At 38.7% G+C, this 13,672-nt stretch overlaps 1 protein-coding gene across 1 annotated transcript in view; it reads right to left on the bottom strand.

Moving 5' to 3' along the window:
• Positions 1-13,672, bottom strand: part of PPM1E (protein phosphatase, Mg2+/Mn2+ dependent 1E) — a 67,308-nt gene that overhangs the window by 9,845 nt on the left and 43,791 nt on the right. Inside the window, exon 2 of the mRNA XM_075032905.1 lies at positions 2,359-2,477. Coding sequence (XP_074889006.1) covers positions 2,359-2,477 — 119 coding nt within the window. The remainder of the gene's footprint in view (positions 1-2,358; positions 2,478-13,672) is intronic.

Genomic DNA, 13,672 nt, shown 5'->3' with positions numbered 1-13,672 from the left:
AGTGGAAGAGAAGAATCAGTCATGGCCTATGACTCTCAGGTTCTGTTCTTGATATCCAAAGACACATGGTCACCCCGAATATAACAGGCCCAAATTCTTGCATTCCTACATTTGTGGACTCAAAACAGTTTTCCTTCTTTTAAGATTAGCATTCCTCTTTCATGAAGATTCTAATTTCCTTTCCACCAGCACACCAATAGCTGCTTTTACCACTCCTAAGTATGCAATATGATTTGTCACGTTGCAATTCTCAGAGTGAAATGTGTCACTAAGGAAATTTGGAATGATTTTTTTTCTTCTAGCAAATTCAAACTTGAGGCAAATCAGGTAATATGTCCTTGTATTATACAGAGTAAATATCTTTCTCAGTTCGAAAGTAAAAACAACATAGAATTGGATATCAAAACCAGCCAGCTGAATTCAGCTTGGTTTCACATTCTGCAGCAGTCCAAACATCATTAGGATAAACAGAGAACTCTGAGCACAAAACTTCAAGATGTAGAAATCCCATTTTCATCACCTTTTCATCCCTTTGTTTTCTTTCAAAGCATGAAAGTCTCCCTATACGGTACCAGTTAGGGCACTCATCAGTTGCAGCTCTCTTCTAAGTAACGAGCCCAGGTTTCTCAAAGGACTCCTACTAAGAAGTTAGCTAGAATGGAGTTGCTGACCTTTTGCAATGAAATCTCCTTCAGTCCTGCATGAATCCCCCTAGTTTTGTTATGGTTTTCTTAGCCAAACCTTGCATCACTTGAACTAATGCTCTGTTTCAAAATGATCATTTATGGTATATTACTTGAAATTTCAGTATTCATATGAAGCCTTTGCTTTACTACAGTCCAGAAGATGCTCTCTCTCTTCCTCTCCCCCTTTATGTTCATATTTTAACACTTTACATTGCATCTGTAAAGGTATATTTTATTTTCAAGTACCTTCATTATGACAATTCACCTCAACACACTGCATCTGGAGCCATATTTTTAGTGCCTGCTATAGCCTGTACACATATCAATCTATGTTGGCATCTGTGTATTACAGATTTAGATATATTTAAATGGCAATTTCTGTAGGTGTGAGGGTTTTGTGGTGGTTTTTTTTTTTCTTTTTTTGTTGAACTCTTTAGATATTCTGTGTGGAGGCTTAGTCAACATTTCCTTGGAGACTGTCAAATATTTATGCAAGTCTCAGAGATCTCAATGTGAAATTAATGAAGGCTGCTCAGCCAGAACAATGACAAATCTATTCCATTTACCTGCTCAGCAGGAGGAGGCAGCAATACCTACAAAAAGGGAACCCATAGCATGTTTTTCTGTTTCTCAGGTTTCCAGAGGCCTCTGAGAAATACAGCAGAACCTTCCCTTTTTGAAGGGCCAGATTTATAGATCCTATTTATCCCTAGAATAATTTACTTTTTTTTTTTTATCAGAAAAGGAGGGAATGGACAAAGTGGTTTGGTGATTGTATTTTCAAGAACAAATGACAGAACTCCTCTCAATACATGTGAGAAACATTGCTCCTCATTGTAATGAGCACCGCAGAAAGTTTTTCAAGGTTATTTAGGTCAGCAGAATCCTGAAACGATTTAGGGTGCATGGCTTTGAGCTGGATGCTGAAAAAATCTTGTTAGCCCACACAGATAAATGGAGAAAAGGAAATTTTCCTTTAAAGCATGAAATATCTTTATACTATCCTTTGCTAAAACTATATAAAAACATGAAAAACCATAGTAAAAAACGATACTGACTGAAATAATTCAGAATTAAATTCTCTCTTCCCACATATATTTGACTTTGCTGTAAGGATGAAGGAGGACAACTGGCACTTGCCAGCAAGCAGCAGGACCACATAGTCTAAAGTGCTTATAAAGAAATTCCGGGCCATCAGATACAGTCATATGAAGGTGCACTTAAAAGAAAGGAGTGATTTCCACCTGGTCTTAAGGAGCTAAAATTTGATAATGTACAAGTACAAATACAACTGGAGAAAGGCATTTAAAAATAGAGAAAGAATTCAATAGTAGAAGTTGAAACTAGGCAAGATTCAAAGATGAGAAAGCTTTGACTAAGAAATTAGCTGCTAGCTCTATCAGGAGTGAAGGTGAATTCTCCATTAATCTTTTCACATCAATATGGGATATTCCTTTACAAGAAATCTAGTCTAGCTTCATTTAGCTAGCTGGTAGAAGGAACTCATTTGAGGAATATCTAGTACCATTCAAGTGGTCACACTAGATGGATGACTGCTGCCAAGGCTGAATTTAAAAATCTATGCATTATCTGCAAAGTGTTCCAGTATACAGTGTAAATGAAAGATCCACACCATGTAAAATTGTACATTGTCATGCACAGATGTACTTACGTATGATCCCATCTGCGTTGTCCACATGCTTTGGTAAGTAGTGCGCTGAAAGATCACTCTGAAGAACTTCATCTGAAGTTGCTCTAGCTAAAGCAGCAGCCAAAAATGAAGGGCAATTACTGGAAAAGAAAAAAAAAAACACACAACAAATCACAAAAAGAAACCCACAGAAAGATATTTTCATCTGATTTAGCAAGGTAACTTACAGTCAGGGAAATACATAACAATACTTTTCTATAAACAAATGGGAATTTGAACAAAGATTTGCAAAACTTCCAATTCTTCTTTGCTAGACAGCACCAAAACCATGCAGCAAGAGCTCAAACTCACCATATGGATTTTAGTAACTCTGTTTCACACTTATGTTCCCTGCCTTAAGTTTTAATGTTCCATTTTGTAACCTCTAATTAAATGCTTTTCAAATCTAGACTTGAACCTTCCTGCAGAGTCTGTCACGCAACCCTTGCTTAGCGTACATTTTCTACGTGTGCATTATACACTTTTATCTTAAGCCCATTCTGTCCAGTTTCTCCTAAGAATTGGAGTCAGGATTCCAAAGGATGACAGAAGTCCTCAGATTTCAAAGTGTCCAAAACCTCACCAAGAGACGCTGAAAGTTAAGACAAACCCATAGGAGGTATGAAGTTGATGCGCATAAGGTTAAAAAACTCCCTCGTGAATCATCTCTATCAAGAATAAAGTGGCTTTAACTCACTGTAGCTTAATTAAGCCTGATATCTCCCAAGGTTAATTAATCTATAGCAAACCAAGGCCACTTTAATGTACATTCTCTCATTCAAGAGGAGTTTAATACCTCTTAATTTATGTATGACTTTGTATTTCCCATTGGTCTGCCTTAACTTCTCCAGGTGTCTCTTGCTGACACAGCCTGAAACTTTTCAGTTTCCATAGTTGTTATTATCAGGGGTAACAATATCCTCCATAAGACATGTCTACCATTGCAGTACCATGCAGAGACATATGAGCTCATTTCAGTCTCAGAAACTGTCCATCAACAACAGAATTCTGCGTCAGCTAGTCCAGGGAACAGGCAATGAGCACATATACTTCCTTAACATATTTCCTCTGCTTAGGCCTAGTAAGTCTGTTCACATGCTTTTAGCACAGTTGAAGGGGGGGTGTTAGCTTAAAAGCATCAGTCAACCAGATCCAGAGCAGAAAAACTTCTACACAGGAAACCGGACTCGTCAGACTTCGTTCTGGAGCCTGAGAAGCACATGACGACCATCACTTGCATTCACATTTGGTTCACTGCCCAGGAAAGCCAACTGCCATCCTAAACTGGCCCACATGCTATAGCTTCAGCAGTGAAATCTGAATTCCGGGGGGGGGGGGGGGGGGGGGGATCAGGTTCGCTACACTTGGCCATTTTACCATAAAGTTTTCCAAATTCTTGATACCAAATGCTGCTACAAACAGTAAGATTATGTAACAGATTTAGAAAATGTACACAAAATAAGTCCTCCAACCCACATTATTTACTATTCAACATTTCTATAAATTATTTAAATACAAGATTAGCAACAAATAGTTTTGTCCAAGTGATACATTGCCATGAGACCAGCTCTGACCCTTGAAGTTACACAGAAAGCCACTTGTACCGTGTTACTGCACCATCAGTAAGAGTATTTCCTAGAACTAGCAGCTGAGTATTCTGCTCACGCAGCACCTCCAAACCTCAGCAACATGCACGCTAATGAAGCATGACTGCTGGAGGAAATCTTAGAACTGGCTCTCCCCAGCACAACACAGGAACTCTGATCCTATTTACATACAGCAATACCCGGTGGTAAGAGTAATCAGCAAGAGGAAAACACACTGGGACCTCCTTTACTTCTGTGTGTGTAGAAGCTGATTTTCTATCTCGTTTTGTCCACCTTTATTTAGCTCACAAAGAGCAGGTTTTTAGTTTCCATTATTAGCTCCAATACTCCAGAGCAGTGATACTGGTTACTATTCATGTTACATGCAATTTCCATGTTACAACAAAAGCAAGAGATTGCGATGCCTAGGATAGAATAATTATGCCAGCAGTTAGCAACACTGTGAGGACCGCGTTCTGAAAAAATGCAGAGAAAGATTAAGATTCAGCCTAAATAACTCACAGCAGAAGAATCCATGCTGAAAGCATTTACAAACACAAGTCAGACAGAGCTCACTTCGGGCACGAACGTAACAGGCTGTGCTAGCACCTGCAGGAATCTGAGCTTGTCTCCCAGTCCAAGGCTTACCCTCACCAGCTCAGTGCTGAAACTTCTTAGGAAAACCAAACTTGTTTTGTGTCACTTATAAACAACCCCTCAGAAACGTCCACTGATGGGCAAACAGGGAACCTGGTTAAGAACTGAGACAACAACAGTTGCTAAAATAGAGACTCAGGACCTGAACAGCAGGGAAAAAATACCCCGTGACACGAGGAACATCTGCTCTGCCTGGGCTTGGAAGGTGGGAAGGCCACATCTGTGAAGACCCAGAGTCATGAACATTCATATACGAAATTTTAGGTATTATTTTAGCCATAGTGATGGATTACAAAATTGAAAGGTACATTTACAGTGTATGTAGCTGGTCAGAGCATTTCCCTAATCAGCTCCAAATGCTATTTACGTGTCCCTACAGCCAATGCTAGCAGTTTCACACAGGAGCTCTTTATCTAGCCAAAGAGTGCATTTCCATTACAATACTAAACCTACACGAAAAGCTGCTAAAGATGTTATTAGATAAATTAGAGGATTTTAAGTACATCCTTCCTGATTCTCTGGCAGAGTGGATGTGTTTAGAACACCCACAGTTGCATTGCAGCAATCCTGGAATAATTCTGCTAAGGTAATAAATCAAGCCTAAAAGTGGGCCGTTTCCATCAATTAAGTTTGAGAAAAACTGTCTGAAGTGGGCTTAACTCAGCCCACATATTATTATGTTACCAGCTTAACACACAACTCTGCTCCTTCCTGATAGCATTAAAGTGGAGAAGACTTTCCAAACATTTTCTCTGAGCTATTCCTCTGTGCTCTAAATCTAATCTAAGGTCTCCTACTAAAAAAAGAGATGGCAAATTTAAAATTCTTATTGCACAAAAGTTCACCATTGGGTTTTAGTGGCTTATCAATTTTGATGGAAAAGGTAGAGAAAACAAATCAGCTGAAGGCTTTCCTTCTATGTCTGGCCACTCTTTGTCCTAATAATAACAGCTGCCTGCCAAAGAATTAATTGCCCTTGACATTTGCTCATCACAAAGCTTCTTATGTAGCTGTTACAAGACTATGCCATGTAAGCAGGGAAGTGACCAGAAGCAGACAGATGACTTCCTCTTCCTGATTAGCACAACTCAAAATTTACTTCTCTTGGCTCCTGAGAGGACTTTAGTTGAATTACTTCTCCCCTTCAAGGAATAGCAGACTGTATTGGAGGGGTTTTTACTTCTTTTAAAATAGATTAGATGGCGAGGTCAAACTGCTATCAGGGCACTTCATTATTGTTACACCAAGACAAATGAAGAACCAGGTCTAGGATCTTTGTTTTTATCACAAACGTGAACATTCAGGTGGGCACCTACAGCATCCCACAAAACAGCAAAGACCCACACTCAGATGATCAGACTTTGCCACACTGGTGGTCCTCACCTGTCCTCACATCTTTTATGCAAAACAAGAAGTAGCAGACAGGATCTATGGGGACATAGGGGATGCATTGCGTCCTGCTGCTTGTGTAACTAAGGATTACCTGTTGGCTGCTCAAAATAAATTCTTCTGCCACATTCTAGATGCTCATTAAGTTACGACAAATTGAAACTGGGAGAGCATGATCTTGTTTAGCAGAGAGCTGAGAGCTAGAATGCCTGTGTCAATTCATAGCCATGCCACTAATTCAGCAACTGACCTTGGACGAGTCACTTCACCACTCAGACCTTTGATTCCTCATCTATAAACAAGGGATAATAATGTCATTTCCTGGGGGAGAGGAGGAGAAGGACGAAAGCTGTAGAAGGCTTAATTCAATGTTTGTAAAATACTCTGTGATTTCTAGATAACAGCACAACTGAAGGGAAAAATATCAAGATGATAGTGGAAGATACTTTCAATCTATACAAGATTTATGGAGCTTTCATATTTTTTTCTTGTTCCATATTGTCTGTTCTCATATGCTGCCAGAAGTGCTAAGTGCAATACGCAGGCAAACAACAGCTCTAGACAGGCAGGTTTAGTCTGATGCAGGCAGCTAACTCACAGTCATAAACAACTGCACCATGTAAACACATTTTTAGAAAAGTTGATGCATCTCAAAAGGGGAAAACCACAAAAGGAAGACATCAAGTTCTTAAAGCTTGGTAATGCTGGTGTTCCTGGAGCATTAGCACTGCTGATGGGAAAATGATGCTACAGGCACATTACTGCCCCTGACCAAAATACACAATTGAGTGCCACCAATGCTGAAAATACTTAATGCTGTCATGGTCTGGTGTAACTGATGAGGCATCACTAACCCCAACAAAGCAGGCAAAATGGACCGAAACGTACTGGTGCCTTTCAAAGGCCAAAATGGTCAGTAAATCACAAAACGTACAGTGTTCCTATTACCTCAAGAATCCCCTGACACTACAGAACAGCAATTGTTTTAGTTAGAATGAAACATGATTTAAATAGAAATGCTATTCAATCTGCTGAAACACAAAACAAATCCACAGGCAAACAGTATAAAGCGTCGTATACAGTTTCACACAGCAATCCAAGACCAAGAACATGACCTGAAAAGAACCAAGTACAGCACACTCCCATAAGGCCTATAATTTACTGTGCTAGTAAAAGACTTTGTAGGGATGACAAGCTAACTGCACCCTTTCCAAAAGACATTACACTAGGGATGCAGTTTGCTAAACACTCCTGAGGTAATGTGGCCTGTTGCAAGTTCTTGTTAGAAAGCAAGTTTTGCAAGATTCAATTTAAGAAAAACCTCATGTGTCCCCGGCCTGTATTTACAACACACTCCGAAGTCTCATGAGACATCTTCCAGATGGAGCTTCTGATACAGCCTGGAAGCTCTTTGAAGAAGCCTTTAAAGTCTTTATTATTGAAAGTTCCCATGCTGTGAACTGCAGCAGTAATGAGCAGAGAAATTCTTTGGGAAGATCCTTTGGCTGTTTACCCAGCCCTCCCTTCAGCAGCCTCCTGTTTCAGCCGTCATCCAGAAAGACAGGGTCCCAGCTGAGGGGCTTCTGCCTGTCTCCTAACTCCTCTAAGTCAGACAGGACTCAGAACGGAATATTCTGCTAAGCAGTCCTTAGACCCCAAAAAGATTACGGATGTATCTTCTAATTATGCCAAGCAAATGCTATTTCCGGCTCCCGTCTCCGCAGGTTCTCCCCTCGTCACTCACAAAGCATCACTCTCTCCTGCAAGCTCACTGCTCTGCTCTGACCTGTGCTGTTCTGCTGCTTTGCACAGCTGGTGAAAGTTTTGATGCTTATTTAAAGCCTGGGACAAATGGAGCATGTTTTTTTTTCCTAACACATGGTGAAACTCTGCACTAGATTTTAGCTGCTGCAGTGAGTTACTAAAAAAAAAATCAAAACCCAGCGCACAAACACAAAACAAGAAAGAAACAGGAAAAAACAGTGCACCTTTTAAAAGCTTGCATAACCAAAGCTCCTTGAGAAGTCATTTGAGCTGGCAGTGTTGAGACAGTAAAGATGCTTGATAAATCTGTTTGAAGGAGCTGAAAATGTGCTACACAAGGAAGCTGCTATCTATAGGTTTCACAGAGACAGCTGCCTGGTCACATTCAAAATGATTCTGTCCTTGTGGTGACAGTTGTAAGCAACAGAAATATAATACACAACCATTACAAAAATACACTCTTTCTGATGTGTTTACCATGCCCATATTCTATACAGACACTGCGGTGGCACCTCTTTTTTACCAAATACCACCTTTTGCACTGTGCTTACTGGTGTATTCTAGAGCATATGATCAAGTTTATATAGATATTTTCCTGCAGTTAAGTCTATCTTAACTAGACATTAAAAAAAACCCACCAAAACAGAGGCACTGGTCATTAGATAACATCTTCAACAGCTGGATTAAGATGCTTCAACATACCAATCAGACTTTCAGTATTTATCACTGTATTTATTTTGTAATAGCTGTATCTTGTCAAAGCATTTACAGAGGCTATGGTCTCAGAAATGTCCTAAAGACCCACAGATAAATATAGTGAATGAGAATAAAATTGCTTTTGTAGGAACAATAATTTCCCTTCGCAAGTTCTTATTAGGCTTGCAGATTTTGCTGATGGTGAATAATGCGAGTTCTGAGTTTAGCTGCAATCACTGAAAGTCTATCTCATAAAATAGAATAAAACCTTATATGAAGCTCATATTTGACAGCTATGACTGAGGTAAAAATACTTTATAGTCTCAATTTTAAAATAACCAACTTCAAAAAACACCAAAAGAACAACAATTTTAAAAAGCCTTTAGAAATAACCTTTTAACTATCACTTGTTAACCACTACAAGTCAAAGACAAATTAAGATCTAATCCGAGATAAAAAAAAAAATTCAAATTCTTTCCTCACTTTTTAATGATAGTAAGAGTCAACAAAATGCTCTCTCTAGTAAAGGATATGTGAAATAGGTATGAATGGAAACCTCTAGGAAATCACGTTTGGTGATCACATGGGAAACATTTGCAAAACCACAGAACTCAATTATGAGCACATTGGCACTGATCCCATAAAAGGACTCAGGTGCTGCACTCATCTGTCAGGGGTTTTTGATAGGATATTATACATAAGGAAGTAAAGGAAGTGCTGTGCCACATGGCATATCAAACCAATTAAAAAAAAATCAGGGCAGAGAGCAAAATTAAAATACTGGCACAATGCTGAAAAAAATAAATGAAGAAAAAAAATTGCTCACGAAAGCATGATTGCAAGAGCATGAACATACATTCTTTTATCTGACTACCTTGGATACCTGGCTGCAAAGGGACATCCTACTTCTTCTCTCCAGTTGGAGCACTGCAGGCGAGTGCAGCTCAAATTCCCAGCCTCTGGGGTCCAGAGGCAGCTGGCACTAGATTTGTCAATGGATGCCAAATCTAAGATCAGGCCCCTTTCGAGCTATGTTCACACACGTGTTCAACCTCTCTCGCACCAACGTGTTTCAGAACACGTCTAACACAGGCTTTCTAGCACACTGCTGCAAACATCTTTCTCACTAGAAGCTAAATAAAAGCCCAGAAAGAGGCGTGAGGCCACCAGCAGCAGGAAGAGCAAGCCCAGGTGCCCTGCAGATGTGGATGCTCTGCCCCTTGACTCCCCACTCCAGCAGAGCTGGTTTTCCCTGGAACCCCCCACGTCACCATCTCTTCTACAGGACAAACTGCACAGACACCAGGAACTGGGCATGGGCTGGCCCTCTGCCAGATGGATCCATCAGGGCTCAGCCCTCCCTACCCTCACCTTGGAGAGGCCGTTCTCACCCACCCTGCTGCCAGTTTTCAGAAAATTGACAGGTATTCACTTATCTTTCAGACTTCAACCCATCTTTTGAATTTCATTGAAATTGGCCTGCAAGGTTTAGCTTATCAGTGGGAGGAACCCGACAGGCAGACAGAGTGAGCAAGCACAATAGCCTTGCTTCCTTACAAACCAGACTTTTGAAATCAACTTCTTGGAATGGCGATACTAGAATTTCATTTGACAATACAGGTCATTAAGGGAAGCCCTTGACTTTTAACATACCGTCTTCAACACATGAATTAAACTGAGACCTCTAATCCATTTTCTGCCACGTAGCAAGTCACTACTTCCTTTCTCTGCAGGGGTAGGTGCACATTGCAGTATATAAAGCTAACGAAATATAAGCAAGACAAGATAAAAAGGTCACCTTTGTCTCTTTGATGAGGTACAATGTCATGAAGACTAGTGTATATTTTAAAAATAAATGCTTGCTGACCACAAACCACTCATAAGCATTTGTGATTTAAAGACTGTCACTAAAATGCAATTGACACTGAAGGGGTGAACGGTGAAGAACCCAGACTGCATAAAACAGCTTCTACAGAGCTACTCTGCTGAAGAGATGGTCTGTATATTATCTTTGAAACCTAATTCTATGATTTCTCTAACTTGTTCTCACAATATGGCAGTTCTGAGGTTACTTATATTTCAATCTCTGTGGAGCTGATGCTACCTGCATTAAAAGCTGCTTTTAAAATGACAGAAGTTGTCTACTATAACATGAACAACCCTTAAAAACCCAAGATGAATCTTCCAGGAGCTGAAAGCCAAATTACTGCAAGAAATTGAATTCCCAGAAGTGACTGCATGATAGTTTTCTTCATTACATCAAAAAATTGAAGATACAAAGTTTGCTATTGAAAAATCATATTCCAGGACTAAAGTCCTTCACAGCCATATTATATCCATCTGTTATTAAAAGAAAGGTAAACCCAGACTTCGAAGGACTGCAAAGAGAAATCATTTTATTACAGAAATGGACCAGAATCCATGAACCTCAGTTTCAATAGTGAGATGTTGAAGATATATCTATACAGCAGTCTCCCCCTATCTAAATCAGAACCTTTTCTGTCTCAGCAGCAAGATTCTGAGACATTGGATAGTCTTTTATAAAACTTTAATTACTGCTATAAAATGCATTTTACAAACTTATAAAAATATTATTAGAAAATTAAAAAAAATACCAACAATCCACGTATTTGATGGACATTTATTATAAAGCTTAGCTCTTTAGGATTCAGCTATGTAAATGCAAATGCATAGTTAAAAAAATGCATTTACCCTATCATTAATTAATCAAAATAAAGATAATTTATTGGAATTACCCATACATGTGACTTTCAGGAATTTATACTGAAATAAAAGATCCTTCTGGGTTTTGTTATTGTTTTACAGGGATTAGCTTGCATATTTACATAGTGCATTCTCTGTTCCAACAGAAACGCCTAACATTTGAGTGACATGCATACCTTGTAACCAGAGTCTTATGATCGCCATTCCAAAACCCAGTCACTGCCTACTTAGCATCTCCATGTCTGGAATGGTAACGAAGCTTACATCTATGCAAGATGCGTGCTTACCTGAAGTACATTTTTTAACTGGAAAACCAGCGTCAACAAGAGTTATCTCACAGTGAGTTGCTCTGCTAGACTGAGGCCTGTTTAAAAGCTCTACAGGACATTAAAATTGTCATTGATTTCTCTCTCTCTGGCTCTCAGTCAATTTGAAAGTCAGCATAATTCAATATCTTTCTACTAGTTCCATTAGCAAAGAAAGGAATCCATGCTTCAATCTATGCTGCTTTATTGGAAAAAGTAATTTAATTTTACATCTGAAAGTGTGCCAACATCAGCATAAAACCATACACAGTATACATAAAATTTAATTTATAAATTCTGTATTTTGTCAAGGCAGAATGAGATGCTGTCTAAAATCAATGAGAGTGTCCAAACTTGCTCTGAAGATACTTACATATATTCTTTTTATTTCAGGTATTTTATGTTCTAGTTGGAGTTTTTGATGATTTCTCTCCTTACTATAAAATAATAATGACACACTATCTAGAAAACTTTGTTACAGCAGGCACGCTTTGCCCCTAAAAGTTCAGGCATATAATTTACTTACCACTGATTCATCTTCTATTTTTCCCTCTCTGTTAAAAAGAAACTTTCATTGATGCTTCCCTTAACCTGAAGAGATATGTCATACAAATTTGATGTGTTTGGAAATAAAAGTTAAATAAGAATCATCCAGTGCAGAGCATCTATTTTATTTCAGATGAGATTAACATGCCAAAGCCCTCTGATTACTAGTCAAAAAGAAAAATGTATTGTGCTGTTATAGTTAATGACTTAATTTCAAACAAACGAAACAAAATGCTGCACAGCAGCAGATACCGCTCTCTTAATTTGTATCGCTACTACAGATCATCATTAAGGCGAATGAATGTAAAATGACTTCTTTAAAAAAGGGTGAAGACAATGAATCTACAGTGCTCATTCAGATGAACAGCTTTCAGTAACACCACACAGAGCTAGACCCCAAATAATTGTGCTTGTGTTGTAATATTTGTCTTTGTGTAAATGAGAAAAAAGCTGCAGGCCAGGATTTTCAAGTGACATTTGATCACTTAACTTCTTTCAACCCATTGAACAAATATCAAATATAAGGCAAAACACACCCCAAAAGATTTACAACCACTGAGTCAGCAGAGAATGTTCTCTCGCTCCCTTCTCACTCTTGTGAAACGCAGTTCATCATACAAATGGCTTGGGTGTTTATGCCAGATGTAAGATTAGATAATTAGTCATCTGAGTCCTGGATGTCAACTCTTTTGTGATACAAAATTTATTCCAAATGCACCATTTATAATCAGTTGACTTGCAAAAGCATTCTGGTGTTACACAGTAATACATCTTACAATGTACAGCTAAATATCTGCCACTCCATAGTAACGTATTCTGTTTCTGCTGTAGCAATACCTTGCCTGATCTTAGCCCTTCCAATGACTTAATTTTTTGTCTGCAAAATAGGGATAATGATATTGCCCTTTGGAAAACAATTTCAACTCTAATGATGAATAGTACCAAGAAGGGCTGAGCATTATTAATTAACCCTAAACTGGGAATGGAACAAGAGAACTGCAGTTCACTTGCACTGATCACCACAAAATACCGCTGCTCTTTTACCTACTTTCTCTTGAGCGTGACATGCAAGATAATCAAATTAAAAACAAACATGAAAAGACTATACAGTACCTTTAAAAATAATTTTACAGATAAAGATATAACTACAAGTAGATTCAAACACTATACAGTGGGGCAATTAAACATTTTATTGGAACCTCAGTTTCAAAATTACTGACATCAGTGCATGCAGAACAGGACACCAGAGGGATAAATGGGGCTCTAATATCAGGGGGTGTGCTCTTTTAAAGGAATAAACATTTACTTATTCTGGAAAGATCACATCCTAATTCCCACTGTCGCTTGTCTTTTGCAGAATTGCAAAGAACATTGGCAGGTTTAGGGATTTAGTTTTTTTCTTTAAAGGATAATCAAAATGTTTTAACTATTCTACTTCACATTAAAGTCCCTAATGCATTCTGTTCTACTGAGCCACATAGTTATTTCAGTCATTCTTAATAAATAACAGTTGCCAGTAGTAGTTAAGCCAACAGATCTGAATTATTTATAGTGTTGAGGAACAGAGCAGCAGATAAAATGCATTAGGGCTTTCAGTTGTTCTTGCCTGAACGACACAATGGCAGCCTT

This window comes from Buteo buteo, chromosome 7 (assembly GCF_964188355.1).
Source record: "Buteo buteo chromosome 7, bButBut1.hap1.1, whole genome shotgun sequence".
Classification (NCBI taxonomy): Eukaryota; Metazoa; Chordata; class Aves; order Accipitriformes; family Accipitridae; genus Buteo; species Buteo buteo.
The sequence above is the reverse complement of the archived record's forward strand: the minus strand, read 5'-3'. Positions and strand labels throughout refer to the sequence as shown.